The sequence below is a fragment of the Oncorhynchus mykiss genome, chromosome 22, assembly GCF_057628025.1.
Source record: "Oncorhynchus mykiss isolate SJ-2025 chromosome 22, ASM5762802v1, whole genome shotgun sequence".
Taxonomy (NCBI): domain Eukaryota; kingdom Metazoa; phylum Chordata; class Actinopteri; order Salmoniformes; family Salmonidae; genus Oncorhynchus; species Oncorhynchus mykiss.
The window spans coordinates 41,657,072-41,677,193 of NC_143043.1; the positions used below are offsets into that span (position 1 = coordinate 41,657,072).

Below are 20,122 nucleotides of genomic sequence, written 5' to 3' on the forward strand. Positions count from 1 at the left end.
AATCCCCGAACTGACAAGGTAAAAATCTGTCGTTCTGCTCCTGAACAAGGCAGTTAACCCACTATTCCCCAGTAGGCCGTCATTGTAAATAAGAATTTGTTCTTAACTTACTTGCCTAGTTAAATAAAACATTTAAAAATTAAAAACTAGTCACACACACTATGCTCTGCTTTGTCATCTCTGTGGAGCTCTTCATTTCTTAACTAAAAAGGCCGGTTTTAGGCTAGGTATTCTCCAGCACAAGATCAGTCAACAACTCAAATGCTAACTGGAGCTAGACAGATTGGTCAATCTGGGGGGGTTGGAATCTCCTCTTTTGTTCTATGCTGCATTCCTGGGACTTTTTCTTTCTCTGGACCTCAGCCCACCAGAACAAGTTCCTCCTTCTGATCTCTGCTCTTATAAGCAGAACAAATGGTCGGACTGCAGTCAGAATGACCCTGAGTGTGCATGGCAAATGTGCCATCAGATTGTGGCTTGTGACGATGCTAATCTTTAGACCTAGAGTTTGAAGAGGTTAACTCAGGGTCAAGGTAGCCTGGTCCGAGATCTGTTAATGCGGTCAGATCTAGGACTCAGGCTAGTGTTAGGATACTGTACCTCAGTGGGATTGAGCCAGTCATCATCATTGTCGTTACTAGGTGTCGTCTTCAGAGCACAGACGATGGCTTTGGTGAGGGCCTCGCCTACTCTCGCCTCATCGTCAACTTCCTGTATCAGATCAGGAAGTAGAAAGAAAAACTCCTATTAAGTTGCTGATAAAGACATTATGTGCAGCAGGCATAATTGATTGTGTCTGTGACCTTGTCTCAGAGACAGTTATCAGGAGGCATCGAAGGTGACACACTACCTGAATACACATTCCTCTGATCTAGATGCAGGTAACTTCCAAAATAAAGGAAACATCAACAAAGTGTCTTAATAGGGTGTTGGGCCACCACGAGCCTCCAGAACAGCTTCGATGCACCTTGGCATAGATTCTACAAGTGTCTGGAACTCGATTGGGTGGGGGGGGGGGGTGATGCTATTCCTCCACGAGAAATCCCATCATTGTTTTGTTGATGGTGGTTGAAAATGCTGTCTCAGGCGCCGATCCAGAATCTCTCATAAGTGGGGAATATGGTTTTCATCACACCATTCAGTGACCACTCGTGCCCTGTGGATGGGGGCATTGTCATCCTATGGGGGCATAGTCATGATAGCCAAAATAATGACCTGCCCAGCATCTTTATACATGACCTTAAACATGATGGGATATTAATTGCTTAATTAACTCAGAACTTAATTAACCCACACCTGTGTGAAAGTACCTGCTTTCAATATACTTTGTTTCCCTCATTTACTCAAGTGTTTCCATTATTTTGGCAATTACCTGTATGTGACTGTGTTATGCAGCGCACCACTCCTCTACATGCAAACTCACAAATCATTATGACAGGGGTATCTTTACTCTGATGCCTGTTCATTACTCAAAAACCCACAGCATCAGAGAGCCTCAACACCCCTCACATCCATCACTGTGGCTGTGTCCTGAATAACACCCTATTCCCTATATAGTGCACTCATTTTGACCATGGCCCTATGGGCGGTAGTGGTAGCTAGTGGTGGGAAACTCTTCATCAAGCTGTACTATAATTATGGCCCTCCTCTCAAATGTCCAACTTCCACATAAACAAACATACTTAACACCATTTAGTTGGAGGTGACTTTACTGTACATACCAACTCAATCCAGGAGTTGACACTGACGGTGATGGGGTCAACAGACTCCACATAGTGCCACCAGTGTCTGGGGACAAACAGCACCTATCGGAGCAGAAGGGCAACAGGGTCAGATCGCATCAGAAGAAATGCAAGGTGATCAGTAGGAATACGGAAGATATTACAGAGTAGAAACTTTGAAGGAGCCCAAAATATCTATAAATATCTGCTAGCAGCACAGCTCATAGTCCAGGGGATGGGAGAGCAGAGCATAGCCAGTCAATAAGTAGTAGAGCTGAAGGAGTGATCAGTTTGATAAAACATTTACTACATCGTATGACGGTTTGTACTGAACGACACATTTCCCCAAAACGTTCTTGAACAGACATGGAGGTACATTCGGTGGGTGTGACAGGGTGCGTCTTGAAACAATGAGTGACTAATTAAAAGGGTAGGTTGACAGCGTTCCCTATCCTACAACCCCAGCCCCGCTTTACAACTGGTCATTCAGAACAGAGCGTTTCCGTTTAATTGAACGTTGCACACCGTTTTTTTCGCACTGAACGCCACCTAATTTAACACAGTGGGAGAGACTAGCCATTAGATGGCAGCTTGTATCCTCCCTCCCAAGTGCTTCTGTCTCATTCATGATGTGGATTTGGTCTTTATTAAAGTGAACAGCCCTTATTGATCCCCTGGTTCCACTGCAGTCTTAATTCATTCAGTCTACACAGCTCTGACTGCTGCATGCTTTGTTTCATTTGCACAGACGCATCAATTTCTGATGTCAAGAGAGACGCATCAATATCTGATGTCAAGAGAGACGCATCAATATCTGATGTCAAGAGAGACGCATCAATATCTGATGTCAAGAGAGACGCATCAATATCTGATGTCAAGAGAGACGTATCAATATCTGATGTCAAGAGAGACGCATCAATATCTGATGTCAAGAGAGACGCATCAACATCTGATGTCAAGAGAGACGCATCAATATCTGATGTCAAGAGAGACGCATCAATATCTGATGTCAAGAGAGACGTATCAATATCTGATACGTCCAACTGTTTGTCGGGAGCTTCAAGAAATGGGTTTCCATGGCCGAGCACACAAGCCTAAGATCACCATGCGCAATGCCAAGCGTCGGCTGGAGTGGTATAAAGCTCGCCGCCATTGGACTCTGTAGCAGTGGAAACACGTTCTCTGGAGTGATGAATCACGCTTAAGCATCTGGCAGTCCAACGGACAAATCTGGGTTAGGCGGATACCAGGAGAACGCAACCTGCCCGAATGCATAGTGCCAACTGTAAAGTTTGGCGGAAGAGAAATAATGGTCTGGGGCTGTTTTTCATGGTTCAGGCTCCTTAGTTCCAGTGAAGGGAAACTTAACGCTACAGCATACAATGACATTCTAGACGATTCTGTGCTTCCAACCTTGTGGCAACAGTTTGGGGAAGGTCCTTTTCTGTTTCAGCATGACAATGCACCATTGCACAAAGCGAGGTCCATACAGAAATGGTTTGTCAAGATCGGTGTGGAAGAACTTGACTGACCTGCACAGAGCCCTGATCTCAACCCCATTGAACACCTTTGGGATGAATTGGAATGCCGACTGCAAGCCAGGCCTAATCGCCCAACATCAGTGCCCGACCTCACTAATGCTCTTGTGGCGGAATGGAAGCAAGTCCCTGCAGCAATGTTCCAACATCTAGTGGAAAGCCTTCCTAGAAGAGTGGCAGCAAAGGGGGGACCAACTCCATATTAATGCCCAGGATTTTGGAATAAGATGTTCGACGAGCAGGTGTCCACATACTTACACTATATGACCAAAAGTATGTGGACAGATGGAGGCTCATAAAGTTTGAGGCATAAATATCCCCCCCCCCCCCAAAAAAAAAGATGCTAACCTCTCCTGTTATTGTAATGGTGAGAGGTTTGCATGTCTTCGGGGTATGAAATTTGTACCTCTGTAAATTTGTCACTCATCATTATTTATGATTCATTCAGTCATAATCATGGTAGCATCCACATTAATGTAGAAGTGTTTAGAAACATATTATATTCTTATTTACAATAAAAGTGGATGCTAACAATTACACAATACATTATATACCATTAATTTCTATTGGGCACAAAATAATCTGAAACCAAAACAACAAACAGCAAATGCATCCAACAACTTTGTAGAGTCACAAGCTTGATGTAATCATTAAGTGCTAGGAATATGGGACCAAACACTAAACCTTTAGTACACATAAACCTTTAGTACACATAAGTGAGTTTGTCCTAATACCTTTGGTCCCATAAAAAAACTTCAGTGATCTCTAAACGGTTTACCCGATATGGAGGAAAATACCCTCAAATTAAAGCAGACTGTCTGCACTTTAACCTCAGTCGTTGGGACAGTTATTTTGAAATGATACAATACTTTTGGAGCGCGATATATAGCGTGTGCAGCTGTCTTAATATTTTTATACAGTTCACTCTCCGTTACTCAGCACCTCTACAAACATTTTGGGGTATGTCTCAGCTTATGCTTTTGATCAAACCACAGAGACAAACGTGTGCTCTATTGTATTTATGTAGTTCAAACACATTTGTCTCTGAGGAAATATTTTTCTCATAAATTAAGAGATGAGCACTTTCACAGTGTCAGTTTGTACAAATAGCTGTGTTTGCTGAATGGATTCTCTTTGATACACTTGTAGAGAGAGTTACATATGTTGCCCCTGTTGGGCTGGTTTCCTGGAAAAAGATTAAACCTAGTCCTAGACTAAAAAGCATGCTCAAGGGAGAATCTCCATTGCGATAGTTTTTTAGTGCAGATTAGGCTTAATCTATGTCCGGGAAACTGGTCCAATGTGCTGTACCTGTCCAGGCTGCAGGGTGACTGTGTAGGCCCTGGCGTGTCTGAAAGCAGGGAACCTCTGGAGGTCTGGTTGGAGCACGTCCACCTGGCTGAACACACTAGACTCCTCATAGGGGATCCTGCTGGGGTACAGACAACTCGTGTCTGCAGGGGGGAACAGGTGCCAACGCTTCCTAAAACACAACAGGGCATCTCAGAGTAGGAGTGCTGATATAGGATCAGCTCATGTAGGATCTAGGATCAGTTTAGATTCATAATGAATTAATATTTATTTGAAAGGGACAGCAATCATCCCCAAAGCCACCATAATAGTTACACCCTACGTAGTTGAGGAAATTTAAGAAACTATAGTTCAATACAATCCATCTCTATATTGAAAATATCATGTCATGCAAGTTCTTTGTTGGTTAGGTCATCACTTCAATGTGAAAGGTTTCAACAGCCAATTTAAACAAAACAAGGATAGAGTGATCTTCATAATGCGATATGTTTTGCTTTTGTCGTAGACTCAGTGCTCCACATGATAACTAATGTCTCTCTGTTCTAAAGAGCCTCACCTCATATACCTCCCTCCCTCCAAATGGCTTTGTTGGCATGGGAAACATGTTTACATTGCCAAAGCAAAATTACTTTATCTTTCAGGGGCCAGTGGAACAATCTGACTCTCTCACCAAGTGACCCCCCCCCCCCCCCCCCCCCCCACCTCTCAGCCCCCTCGCCCCCTCCCTAGCCCACATTCCCCCCTTTCACTACCTTAACCCCCCCCCAGACTCTCACCCCTTCCCTTCCTAGTATACGTCTCCTCTCTATCATCCAAAATAGGTTTTTAAAATCCTTTCCTCAAAGTTAGAGGGAACAAATGGTGGGTAGATCATTACCGTACAGAGCCAGTTCTCATCGAATGGTGGGTAGATCATTACCGTACAGAGCCAGTTCTCATTGAATGGTTGGTAGATCATTACCGTACAGAGCCAGTTCTCATCGAATGGTGGGTAGATCATTACCGTACAGAGCCAGTTCTCATTGAATGGTTGGTAGATCATTACCGTACAGAGCCAGTTCTCATCGAATGGTTGGTAGATCATTACCGTACAGAGCCAGTTCTCATCGAATGGTTGGTAGATCATTACCGTACAGAGCCAGTTCTCATTGAATGGTGGGTAGATCATTACGGTACAGAGCCAGTTCTCATTGAATGGTTGGTAGATCATTACCGTACAGAGCCAGTTCTCATTGAATGGTGGGTAGATCATTACTGTACAGAGCCAGTTCTCATTGAATGGTTGGTAGATCATTACCGTACAGAGCCAGTTCTCATTGAATGGTTGGTAGATCATTACTGTACAGAGCCAGTTCTCATTGAATGGTGGGTAGATCATTACCGTACAGAGCCAGTTCTCATTGAATGGTGGGTAGATCATTACTGTACAGAGCCAGTTCTCATTGAATGGTTGGTAGATCATTACCGTACAGAGCCAGTTCTCATTGAATGGTGGGTAGATCATTACTGTACAGAGCCAGTTCTCATTGAATGGTTGGTAGATCATTACTGTACAGAGCCAGTTCTCATTGAATGGTGGGTAGATCATTGCCGTACAGAGCCAGTTCTCATCGAATGGTGGGTAGATCATTACCGTACAGAGCCAGTTCTCATTGTGTTGATTTGCTGAATCTATTGTCTGCCTCCAGCACTTCTTTCTTCTCAGCTATAATGCTGATAGATTGTTTTATTTTAATCTATAGTGCAATTCCCTTGGTGAAGGGGAAACATCCATCGTCTGCACCACTACTACAAGCAGCTCAGCGGAAAGGGAAAAGTAGTGTGTGGTATAGTGAGGTATGTAAAACTGGGTTGTGTTCATTAGGAGTCATTGGAGCAAAACAATTTGCAACAGAAACCTAAAACAATGCTTCTTATTGGACAAGTCCAGCTCATCCTGCTCTGTTTCACTGTGTTTCCCCCCCGCTTTGTGCTACTGAACACAATTACTACTCTGTATAATTACCTTCCTTGCACCTGTAGTACCAGGTTATATCCATAGGAGTCCCATTTAATTACCTTCCTTGTACCTGTAGTACCAGGTTATACCCATAGGAGTCCCGTATAATTACCTTCCTTGTACCTGTAGTACCAGGTTATACCCATAGGAATCCTATATAATTACCTTCCTTGTACCTGTAGTACCAGGTTATTCCCATAGGAGTCCTATATAATTACCTTCCTTGTACCTGTAGTACCAGGTTATACCCATAGGAGTCCAGGTGGCACGGGGTATTGGCACCTTCGGTACCAATCCACAGTGTGCTGTCTCTCCCATTACGACCCGGGAACCCAAACTGAGACCACACTACGTCCTGTAAGGCACACAATACAGTTCCAATTACTAACACTGTAATTATCAATCATAAAACAGATATTCATGCAGTTGCTACAGTCTCATATCAATTCCTGCTGTCATCTAATCGAACATTTATATATATCTGTAATTTTATACAACACAATTCATATTCATGGTACAAATATGACAAACCATTCAAACATGACAAACTGCCATGAGCAGTTTCAATGTTATGGTATAGCAGCAATACATCCTCTGGAGGCAAACCTCCATTATCACAAGACACAGGTGAAAATGCAAACCCCATTCCCCATCTCATCGGTTGCTTAATAGGCAGTGTAATGATTGGCAACAAAGCCTGCGTCCCAAATGGCACCCTATTCCCTATATAGTGCACTACTTTTGACCAGACCCCTATGTGCCCTGGTCCAAATTTGTGCACTATATAGGAAATAGGGTGCCATTTGGGACAAACACTACTGTATAGGAAACAATATGTTTGTTGTCTGTAGGCTCTTTATCAAACCATTTGGTCTGTCAATCATTTTTCATGGAAAAAATAAAAATGTAAAAAAACTTGGATTCTGCCCAGCACCCAGGATAATGAACCCATTACCATATTCAGGCAACTGTAAATGATAGACTGTGCAATCTTCACTTTCAGCAACTTTTAAATGCCGCTATTCATCATGTAAAAAGGGCCTCTGTCTGCCTGTCTCGAAGGCATGAATTTCGGCAGATCTGTCAAAAATGCAGGTCGCCCTATATGCATGTTTCATCATTGAAGGAAAATGAAAGAATGGAGTGGCCCGCTCGAACTAGAGTGAACTTTCAAGTCCTTTAGTGCCCAAGGACTAAAAAGAAAAAAGCTGCTGCCATTGAAATGTCCCACTGAAAATGTCTGTGCCATCACGACAGGATATCATTAAAAAGAGAGATAAAATGTCTGTGCCATCACGACAGGATATCATTAAAAAGAGAGAGAAAATGTCTGTGCCATCACGACAGGATATCATTAAAAAGAGAGGGAAAATGTCTGTGCCATCACGACAGGATATCATTAAAAAGAGAGAGAAAATGTCTGTGCCATCACGACAGGATATCATTAAAAAGAGAGGGAAAATGTCTGTGCCATCACGACAGGATATCATTAAAAAGAGAGGGAAAATGTCTGTGCCATCACGACAGGATATCATTAAAAAGAGAGGGAAAATGTCTGTGCCATCACGACAGGATATCATTAAAAAGAGAGGGAAAATGTCTGTGCCATCACGACAGGATATCATTAAAAAGAGAGAGAAAATGTCTGTGCCATCACGACAGGATATAATTAAAAAGAGAGGGAAAATGTCTGTGCCATCACGACAGGATATCATTAAAAAGAGAGGGAAAATGTCTGTGCCATCACGACAGGATATCATTAAAAAGAGAGAGAAAATGTCTGTGCCATCACGACAGGATATCATTAAAAAGAGAGGGAAAATGTCTGTGCCATCACGACAGGATATCATTAAAAAGAGAGAGAAAGTGTCTGTGCCATCACGACAGGATATCATTAAAAAGAGAGAGAAAATGTCTGTGCCATCACGACAGGATATCATTAAAAAGAGAGAGAAAATGGCTGTGCCATCACGACAGGATATCAATAAAAAGAGAGAGAAAATGTATGTGCCATCACGACAGGATATCATTAAAAAGAGAGAGAAAATGCCTGCTAATGGCAAAACAGTTGTTTTATTTGAGTTACTATATCATTGTAGGTTTAGTTAGCTTCTGTTTTGCCGATGTAGCAAAGGAATTTATTAAAGATGACTTTCATGCATCTGTTTGAGATGAACAATTGTGTATTTTCTTGTCAGGGTGTGGGAGTCACTTTCATTTGAGATCAGTCTATTGATAAATTAAAAATTCAATTCATTACTTGATAATCATCTATTATTCTAGCGCTTTAAAAAGAAATCCATGATTTGTTTTTCAATATATCTCCTGACCTGAACTGACTGAGTTTAAAGCCCATAGGTGTGTCAGTGCTTTGAACAAAACAGAGCAGCCCATGTGTTACAATGACTTTAATTGAGCAGAGCGGTGCCAGATCTAGGTGAACACTCCATAGAACTAGCCCCATGGCCTGAATCTGTCTAGCGCTAAACAAATCTAATTTTATTAGTCACATGCGCCGAATACAACAGGTGTAGACCATACAGTGAAATGCTTACTTACGAGCCCCTAACCGACAATGCAGTTTAAAAAAAATAGGAATAAGAAATAAGTATCAAGTAATTAAAGAGCAGCAGTAAAATAACAATAGCTATATATGTACGGGGGTACCAGTACAGAGTCAATGTGCGGGGGCACCGGTTAGTCAAGGTAATATGTACAGTGCCTTGCGAAAGTATTCGGCCCCCTTGAACTTTGCGACCTTTTGCCACATTTCAGGCTTCAAACATAAAGATATAAAACTGTATTTTTTTGTGAAGAATCAACAACAAGTGGGACACAATCATGAAGTGGAACGACATTTATTGGATATTTCAAACTTTTTTAACAAATCAAAAACTGAAAAATTGGGCGTGCAAAATTATTCAGCCCCCTTAAGTTAATACTTTGTAGCGCCACCTTTTGCTGCGATTACAGCTGTAAGTCGCTTGGGGTATGTCTCTATCAGTTTTGCACATCGAGAGACTGACATTTTTTCCCATTCCTCCTTGCAAAACAGCTCGAGCTCAGTGAGGTTGGATGGAGAGCATTTGTGAACAGCAGTTTTCAGTTCTTTCCACAGATTCTCGATTGGATTCAGGTCCGGACTTTGACTTGGCCATTCTAACACCTGGATATGTTTATTTTTTAACCATTCCATTGTAGATTTTGCTTTATGTTTTGGATCATTGTCTTGTTGGAAGACAAATCTCCGTCCCAGTCTCAGGTCTTTTGCAGACTCCATCAGGTTTTCTTCCAGAATGGTCCTGTATTTGGCTCCATCCATCTTCCCATCAATTTTAACCATCTTCCCTGTCCCTGCTGAAGAAAAGCAGGCCCAAACCATGATGCTGCCACCACCATGTTTGACAGTGGGGATGGTGTGTTCAGCTGTGTTGCTTTTACGCCAAACATAATGTTTTGCATTGTTACCAAAAAGTTCAATTTTGGTTTCATCTGACCAGAGCACCTTCTTCCACATGTTTGGTGTGTCTCCCAGGTGGCTTGTGGCAAACTTTAAACGACACTTTTTATGGATATCTTTAAGAAATGGCTTTCTTCTTGCCACTCTTCCATAAAGGCCAGATTTGTGCAATATACGACTGATTGTTGTCCTATGGACAGAGTCTCCCACCTCAGCTGTAGATCTCTGCAGTTCATCCAGAGTGATCATGGGCCTCTTGGCTGCATCTCTGATCAGTCTTCTCCTTGTATGAGCTGAAAGTTTAGAGGGACGGCCAGGTCTTGGTAGATTTGCAGTGGTCTGATACTCCTTCCATTTCAATATTATCGCTTGCACAGTGCTCCTTGGGATGTTTAAAGCTTGGGAAATCTTTTTGTATCCAAATCCGGCTTTAAACTTCTTCACAACAGTATCTCGGACCTGCCTGGTGTGTTCCTTGTTCTTCATGATGCTCTCTGCGCTTTTAACGGACCTCTGAGACTATCACAGTGCAGGTGCATTTATACGGAGACTTGATTACACACAGGTGGATTGTATTTATCATCATTAGTCATTTAGGTCAACATTGGATCATTCAGAGATCCTCACTGAACTTCTGGAGAGAGTTTGCTGCACTGAAAGTAAAGGGGCTGAATAATTTTGCACGCCCAATTTTTCAGTTTTTGATTTGTTAAAAAAGTTTGAAATATCCAATAAATGTCGTTCCACTTCATGACTGTGTCCCACTTGTTGTTGATTCTTCACAAAAAAATACATTTTTATATCTTTATGTTTGAAGCCTGAAATGTGGCAAAAGGTCGCAAAGTTCAAGGGGGCCGAATACTTTCGCAAGGCACTGTAGTTATTAAAGTGACTATGCATAGATGATAACAGCAGAGAGTAGCAGCGGCATAAAAGGGGGGAGGCAATGCAAATAGTCTGGGTAGCCATTTGATTAGATGTTCATTTGTGAGTGCTCTCCTCAGTTGCCCTCAAAGTTAGCCATCATTCATGGCAATCATAAAACAAGTGATTGACAACGATCACGACTTCTTCCGAAGTCGATGCCACTCCTTGTTCTGGTGGTGCTCGGCGGTCGACTAGGCCTCATTGATCCATTTTTCATTTTCCATTGATTTTGTCTTGTCTTCCTACACACCTGGTTTCAATCCCATTCATTACCTGTATTGAACCCTCTGTTTCCCATAATGTCTTTGTCAGAGATTGTTTCTTGTTTCAGTTTCGTGTTTGTATTTGGTTTAATTGGTTTAATTTGTATTTATGGTTTTGGAGTTATGTTTTGTTTTATTAAATTACTCCATTTACCGAGTTTATTATCCTGCGCCTGGCTTCCCTGCCACCTATACACACGTTTGTGACAACAAGAAATGCCTACAATTCAATGTAAGAAATCACAGGCACAGACAAATTGCAGGATGACAACTTGCAATCCAACACAACATAAACATTCTGCGGTTGGTGTTTTTTTAAGGATTTAAGTGACCGTGCTTTTAGGATTACTAAGGTTCCAAAGACAAACCCACGTTTTATTCGTAAGAAAATTTGAAGTGTTTTAATGAGCAGGCTTTCTTTCATGATTTGTTTTATTTTGACTGGAGCAAGATTGAGTTTATCCCTGATGTGGAAACTGCCTGAATTCTTTCATGATGTTTTTTCCCAAATAGTAAACAAACATGCCCCATTCAGCAGGTTCAGGGTTAAAGGGCGGGATAATCCATGGTTTTCTTCTGAGCTGTCTTGTATTATACACGACCGTAATCTAGCCTGGGCTAAAGCAAGGAAATCATGTTCTGATGCTGATTGGCTTATTTTTAGGCAGTTACGAAACAAGTGTTATTTTCTTCTCAGGAAGGCCAAGTCTCAATATTTTATGTCTGTTACCACTGATAACCTGAATGACCTTAGAAAGTTTTGGAAGGCAAAGTCTATGTCTGGTAATGTTAATGAATTACCGTCATGTGTTTTTGAAGGACTCTGTTGCTATATACGACAAAACAGAAATGCTGAATTGTTTCAATGAGCACTTTGTATCATCTGGTAGGCTGTTTGATTCAGTGTCATCTGTCTCTGTACAACCCTGTGTGGATGAACCAGTGAGAGCTGGTCAAACTTTTAGCTTTTTGCCATTCTCAGTGCAGGTGATACAGTACATAACGCCCTGAAATCCTTAGATCAGAGAAAGCCTGCAGGTCCTGATCTTTTGGATCCCTGATTTTTAAATCTGGCAGCTGATTTCATAGCTGAACCACTGTAATGAATGAAATTCCAAAGATCTGGAAATCAGCATTTGTCCTACCACTTTTAAAAGGGGGAGATCCAACTCTTTTAAATAATTATAGGCTAATCTCAAAGCTGTCACCCCTGGTGAAAATACTTGAAACCCTTGTAAGTGAACAGCTAAAATAGTTTTTATTTACTAACTCTATTTTGTCAAATGTACCAATCGGGCTTCAGGAAGAAGCATAGCACAATTACAGCAGCCATGAAGGTTTTAAATGATATCACTGAAGCCCTTGACAAAAAACAGCACGGTGTCTCACTTTTTGTTGATCTCTCTAAGGCTTTTGATACAGTTGATCATGCTATACTAAGGCAGAGATTGTCGAGTGTAGGTCTTTCGGGCATGCAGTTGCATGGTTTGCTAACTATCTGTCTGATAGAACTCAGTGCACTCAATTTGATGGGCTTATGTCTGTTAAATTGTCTGTCTTTAATAGTGTGCCCCAAGGCTCTGTACTTGGTCCTCTCTTATTCACTATTTATATAAATGATTTAGACAAAAATGTCCAAAATGCACAACTTTATTTTTATGCTGATGATACTGTTATTTACTGTTGTGCCTCGTCTCTTTCAAAAGCTTTCCAGAACATGCAAACTGCTTTTTATACTGTTCAACATACCTTGTGTCAATTGAAGCTTATCCTCAATACAGACTAAAGTAATGGTGTTTTCTAATGCAAGACATAGACCTCTGAACCTTTCACCTATTACTACCTGTCAGGGCAAGGAGATATAAAATAGGAGATATAAAATATAAATATCTTGGAATTTTAATCGATGACGGCCTCTCTTTTAAATTGCATATTTAACAATTTACAAAAAAAATGTAAGCTGAAATGTATTATATTATAATATTATATTATATTATATTCCTAATATTTTAGGAATAAGGCCCGTTTTTCTTTTGAAGCCAGGAGGCTAATATCAGCTACATTTATGCCTTTACTAGACTATGGGGATATTTTATATATGAATGCTTCCGCTCAGTGTTTGAGATCAATTGACACTCTTTACCATGGCACTATGAAATTTATTTTAAACTGCAAAACCCTTACGCACCACTGCACTTTGTATACCAGGGTTGGCTGGCCTTCTCTAGTCACTCATAGGCTCAGTCACTGGTATACTTTTATTTACATTTTGGGTATACTACCTTTTTATTTGGCCATTTTTATTGTTCAGATATGTGGTGGGTACTCTCTTCGGTCATGATGACCGTCTCAAGCTAATGTTTTTTTTATGTTCACAGCTTTCTCTGTGCACTACTGTATCAGTTCTGCCCCACATTTTGATGTAATTAAGGCATTAAGACGGTTCCAAATGTCTGAACTGAATTTGGGAAAAGGGCTTTTATATACTCTGCGCCATCGTCTTGGGACGCTCTTGAAAAATAGATTTTAAATCTCAATGAGCCCTTCCTGGATAAATAAAGGTTAAATAAAGGTTTGTTTCCTTGATTATAGGATAAAGGTGCACTGTGTAGCATCCCTGTGTAGCACTGTGTAGGCCGTCATTGTAAATAAGAATTTGTTAACTGACTTAGTTAAATAAAGGTAAAAAAAAGATGGTGTCATAACGTATCATTAATGTGACGACTGCTATTCATCGAATAATTAACGGTTTATAATTACGTGATTAAAATAATCGGGTAATCATTGACTCAGTAACCTGGGGCACCATGGGAAAAGTTTGTTTAATGAGTTTCCGTTTCCCAAATTAACTCAGAATATCCAAATATGGATTTTACAACTTTCACTAATGAAAGAATTTCCTCTACAGTCTCATCCTGAATGTCGCATAATTCGTAAATCTGCACAAACCCGGGTCTCACTAAATCCTCCCGTACCACACCAATTGAGTTGATTATTTATTTACTCACAAGCTAAATGATAATGTAAAGATACACAAGCATACAGTCCAGGCTATTGATTAGAATGTAGTACAATGAAACAGGTCCCTAGCAGACCAACACAATTTGACACGTGTTACACAAGATGGGGATTTAGAAAGAAAGAAAGCTTTGTGGGCCGAGTTCCGCTTAGTGAGCGATGTTCGGCCGACGTCCCGTTCTCAGGGTGGTCGTCTACTTCGGTCGCGGGTGTAAGTCTCTGATTGCCCACCAGATGTCACAATGTCCTTTTTCTTAGTATTCGGTTTCCTTACCCTCGTTCTGTAAGAGGGGTCTTCTGAAGACGGCTAATCAGCCATGAAGATGGATCACCACTTTATTTTAAGAATGTGAAATGTCAGAATAATAGTACAGAGAATGTTGTATTTTAGCTTTTATGTCTCTCATCACATTCCCAGTGGGTCAGAGGTTTACCTACACTCAATTAGGTAGCATTGCCTTTAAATTAATTTCTAAGTTAAGCTTAGTGAGAGATGTTCAGCCAACACACTGTTCTCAAACGTTTCGGGTAGCTTTCAACAAGCTTCCCACAATAAATTGGGTGAATTTTGGCCCATTCCTCCTGACAGAGCTGGTGTAAGTTTGAGTTTATTTGATTTATACAGCACATTAATCAAAGTTTCAGTAAAAGTGACGTTTTTTGCCAGCCGGCTAATTTTCAACCGCAGTCCCTGGGCAGGTTATTAAAAACAATTACAATATAGACAATCATTGAGCAGTGAGCACACGCAGAGCAACATAGGACAAGCAAGACGTAGCATACAGACAGAGCAATATAGAACAAAAAGCAGCAAGGCAAAATTCATAAAAGCAACAAAGTGTTTCCACACCTCACAAGCTACAGACAACAGACATAACTGAGTCAGGTTTGTAGGCCTCCTTGCTCGCACACACTTTTTCAGTTCTGCCCACAAATTTTCTATAGGATTGAGAACAGGGCTTTGTGATGGCCACTCCAATACATTGACTTTGTTGTCCTTAAGCCATTTTGCCACAACTTTGGAAGTATGCTTGGGGTCGTTATCCATTTGAAAGACCCATTTGCGACCAAGCTTAAACTTCCTGACTGATGTCTTGAGATGTTGCTTCAATATATCCACATAATTTTACCTCCCCATGATGCCATCTATTTTTTTAAATGCACCAGTCCCTCCTGCAGCAAAGCCCCCCCACAACATGATGTTGCCACCCCCGTGCTTTTTTCTCCTAACATAACAATGGTCATTATGGCCAAACAGTTCTATTTTTATTTTATCAGACCAGAGGATATTTCTCCAAAAAGTACAATCTTTGTCCCCATGTGCAGTTGCAAACCATTGGCTGGCATTTTTTATGGTGGTTTTGAAGCAGTGGTTTCGGAGGACGCATGGCTTTCGACCTTCGTCTCTCCCGAGCCCGTACGGGAGTTGTAGCGATGAGACAATATAGTAACTACGAACAACTGGATACCACAAAATTGGGGAGAAAAGTAAAATAAATAAAAAATGAAAATAATAATAATGTTCCAACTGGAGAATTCCTGTGTCTGTAGAAAAGCAATGGAACGCAAGTTAACTTTCATATGACCGCGCGTCACGAGCTCGTGGAAATCTGCCAGACACCTGGCTTAATCCCCTCATTCGCCTCCACTTCACAGTAGAAGCCTCAAACAAAGTTCTAAAGACTGTTGACATCTAGTGGAAGCCTTAGGAAGTGCAACATGACCAATATCCCACTGTTTCTTCAATAGGGAATGAGTTGAAAAACGACCAACCTCAGATTTCCCACTTCCTGGTTGGATTGTTCTCAGGTTTTCGCCTGCCATATGAGTTCTGTTATACTCACAGACATCATTCAAACAGTTTTAGAAATGTCAGAGTGTGTTCTGTCCAAATATACTATTTATATGCATTTGTTAGCTTTTATGGCTGAGTAGCAGGCAGTTTACTCTGGGCACCTTATTCATCCAAGCTACTCAATTCTGCCCCCCAGTCACCAAGAAGTTATCTCACATGTTTTATACCCCCGGGGCAAAAAGGGGCGTTTCCGTCTTCATGGCAAGTTCTCTGGGGCGTATCTAGTTACGAGGCAAGGTATCACAATGTACTTTGATCTCGATAGACAACTAAAATTCACAGTTCATCTTTACAAAAACATGCTCTATGATCTGGATATTTTCTACACAAACGCACAGTAAGTAAACATCATGTACATATTATGAAAGCTCTTCAAGTTAATGTTTTCGTTATAATGTTGTCTTAACTTTTAGTTACAAAAATGACATTGATTTTCATATTCCATCTATCGTTGTTACCACCAATTTGGCTGTTAAAATATATTGTCCCAAAGTCCATTTAATGCATGTTACCATTCTGAGGTAGATTCTCCATAGACCCACCATACATTCTAATCCTCCACACTGAGAGGACAATGGATTTGTCTACTGCCTTATGATTTACAATGAGCATGAGGTGTCATACACCCCCCCCCCCCCCGCATCAATCTCTCTCCCCCTCTGTAGGACTGTGATCCACTGTAAACTGACCCGAACAGGCCAGTCATGACAAGTGTGTGTGTGTGTCAAACAGAGAGTGTGTTACCTCAAACATGGAGGGCTTTTCTTGAAGCAGCAGTGCAATGTATTTGTAGTCTGCATAGGCCCAGTACAGAGAGAGGGGGTAGTTCGAGAAACACCCCACATCTTCTGCACCAGTCTGACCCTCTGTCCAGGACTGAAACTCCTCCAGTTTGGCCTCCACATATGAGCATTGAGTCTCAAAAAGAGGTGCTTTGACATTAAAAAAAGATAGAGGGACAGTTGAAGAGAGAGAGAAAGCCAAAGAGAGTGATAGAAAAGAGACAATGAAAGACAGACAGAGGGGAGAGAGAGAGAGAGAGAGAGACAGACAATCATGACAACATGTAATGCGCTTCAATAAAGCTATTAAATCAATAAATTCCATGTCTAAACAACATTTTTAATCAAAAGACTATTATAAAGACTTGTATTTTATTTACACCCTGATTTCAATCATCTAGGCCTATTCTCTATTGGCTTCTCAATTTGATTTAGTCTGGTTGAACAATGTTTCAGTACCACATGGCGGTATTAAAATGTATAATCAACCATGTTAAATTATACCTTGTCTGCTGTTGTCACAAATTATGTAGCTGTAATTGATTTAGCAGTCAAATTACCCCAGCTCCATATTATTGGAGGATACAGTCTCTATTGTTGCCCTTGAAATAAATGATCTCTTTAACATAGGCTACTGAAGGCTGGCAGACTAAGGGCAATATTTATGTTACCAAATGTACAAAGCAACTTTTATGGAGCTTTATTTAAGACCATATCCAACTGCAAAACTTGCCAGAGACGACTGGAGGAAGCTTGAGGTCAACTGTTCTGCAGCTGAACAATGACTAATAGGCCATTAACAATGGCTTGAAAACATTGGGAAGGCACAATATATCACCACCAAAGCAGAACTAAACTAAACATGGGCATACATTTGCAGTTTTCTACCATATTTTATTTGACCTTTATGAACATAAATTGTTATATACAACAGTAAACAACAAGGTCTTTGGTGCCAAAGAGGCAACTTATCAAGGAGAAATATTAACAACAACATAGCCATGCAGGATGCATTGCACAGTGCTCAATGGCTGACTGCACTTCAATTATGATGACTGGTGGAGTAGAATATCTTCATGACATTGCCTAAAGTTGTTAGTCTCAGCAGCTGAGGTGATGCAAAGTACTCTGAAACACAATCCAAACTAACTGCAAATGCATCCAACAAGTTTGTAGAGTCAAAAGCTTGATGTAAATCACTGCATGCTAGGAATATGGGACCAAATACTAACATTTTGACTACTTTATTTATAAGAATTTTTAGGAGTGGCAATCATTTTGACCCCTACCTTTGAGAAAAAAAGTATTACTTGTTAAACAGTATTACTTGTTGGACGCGGTGTTAACAAACCTCCAGACAAGCTTCAATGCCATACAACACTCCTTCCATGGCCTCCTACTGCTCTTAAATGGAAGTAAAACTAAATGCATGCTCTTCAACCCGATCACTGCCCGCACATCTAGCATCACTACTCTGGACGGTTCTGACTTAGAATATGTGGACAACTACAAATACCTAGGTGTCTGGTTAGACTGTAAACTCTCCTTCCAGACTCATATTAAGCATTTCCGATCCAAAATTAAATCTAGAATCGGCTTCCTATTTCGCAACAAAGCATCTTTCACTCATGCTGCCAAACATACCCTCGTAAAACTGACTATCCTACCAATCCTTGACTTTGGCGATGTCATTTACAAAATAGCCTCAAACACTTTACTCAGCAAATTGGATGTAGTCTATCACAGTGCCATTCGTCTTGTCACCAAAGCCCCATATACTACCCACTACTGTGTATGCTCTCGTTGGCTGGCCCTCGCTACATATTTGTCGCCAAACACACTGGTTCCAGGTCATCGATAAGTCTTTGCTCGGTAAAGCCCCACCTTATCTCAGCTCACTTGTCAGCATAGCAGCACCAACCCGTAGCACGCGCTCCAGCAGGTATATTACACTGGTCATCCCCAAAGCCAACTCCTCATTTGGCCACCTTTCCTTCCAGTTCTCTGCTGCCAATGAATGGAACTAATTGAAAAAAAATCTATGAAGCTGGAGTCACTAACTTTAAGCATCAGCTGTCAGAGCAGCATACCGATCATTGCACCTGTACACAGGCCATCTGTAAATAGCCCACCCAACTACCGCATCCCCATATTGTTATTTATTTTTTGCTCCTTTGTACCCCAGTATCTCTACTTGCACATTCATCTTCTGCACATCTATCACTCCAGTGTTTAATTGCTAAATTGTAATTATTTTGCCACTATGGCCTAGTTATTGCCTTACCCCCCTAATCTTACTTCATTTGCACACACTGTATATAGACTTTTCATTTGTTTACTCCATGTGTAACTCTGTGTTGTTGTTTGTGTCGCACTGCTTTGCTTTATCTTGGCCAGGTCGCAGTTGTAAATGAGAACTTGTTCTCAACTAGCCTACCTGGTTAAATAAAGGTGTTCTCAACTAGCCTACCTGGTTAAATAAAGGTGGAAAAAAAAAAAAATCTGAGCAATTGTATTAGTATAAATAACGTAATTCCCAACTTTTTGGGGGCATACGATAAAGCCCAGTATTTTAATTATTTATTTTACACAGTCATTATTGCTGATCTTTAACAAGGGTGTCAATAATTTCCGACCCCACAGTACATACGGAAAGTACTCAGACCTCTTGACGTTTTCCACATTGGTTACGTTAAAGCCTTATTCTAAAATAGACGGAGAAAAAAAATACCCTCATCAATCTACACACAATACTCCATAATGACGAAGTGAAAACAGGTTTTTAGAATTGGTTGCAGATGTATAAAAAATAAAAATAACTTATTTACATTAGTATTTAGACCCTTTGCTATGAGACTCCAAATTGAGCTCAGGTGCATCCTGTTTCCATTGATAATCCTTCAGATGTTTCAACAACTTGATTGGAGTCCACCTGTGGTCAATTCAATTGAATGGACATGATTTGGGAAGGCACACATCTATCTATATAAGGTCCCACGGTTGACAATGCATGTCAGAGCAAAAACCAAGTTATGAGGTTGAAGGAATTGTCCGTAGAGCTCCAAGACAGGATTGTGTCGAGGCACAGATCTGGGGAGGGTAACCAAAAATGTCTTCGGGACAACTCTCTGAATGTCCTTGAGTGGCCCAGCCAGAGCCCAGACTTGAACCTGATCAAACATCTCTGGAGAGACCTGAAAACAGCTGTGCAGCAACACTCCCCTTTCAATCTGACAGAGCTAGAGAGG

At 41.0% G+C, this 20,122-nt stretch overlaps 1 protein-coding gene across 10 annotated transcripts in view; it reads right to left on the reverse strand.

Annotated features, from left to right (window-relative positions):
* Window positions 1-20,122, reverse strand: part of hspbap1 (HSPB1 associated protein 1) — a 34,708-nt gene that overhangs the window by 3,108 nt on the left and 11,478 nt on the right. For all 10 annotated transcript variants that reach the window (XM_036959209.2, XM_036959208.2, XM_036959211.2 and 7 more), the window contains 5 exons: window positions 16,837-17,024; window positions 6,788-6,924; window positions 4,571-4,742; window positions 1,722-1,805; window positions 601-711 (listed from right to left, as the gene is read on the reverse strand). In XM_036959209.2, the coding sequence (XP_036815104.2) occupies window positions 601-711; window positions 1,722-1,805; window positions 4,571-4,742; window positions 6,788-6,924; window positions 16,837-17,024 (692 nt within the window). The remainder of the gene's footprint in view (window positions 1-600; window positions 712-1,721; window positions 1,806-4,570; window positions 4,743-6,787; window positions 6,925-16,836; window positions 17,025-20,122) is intronic.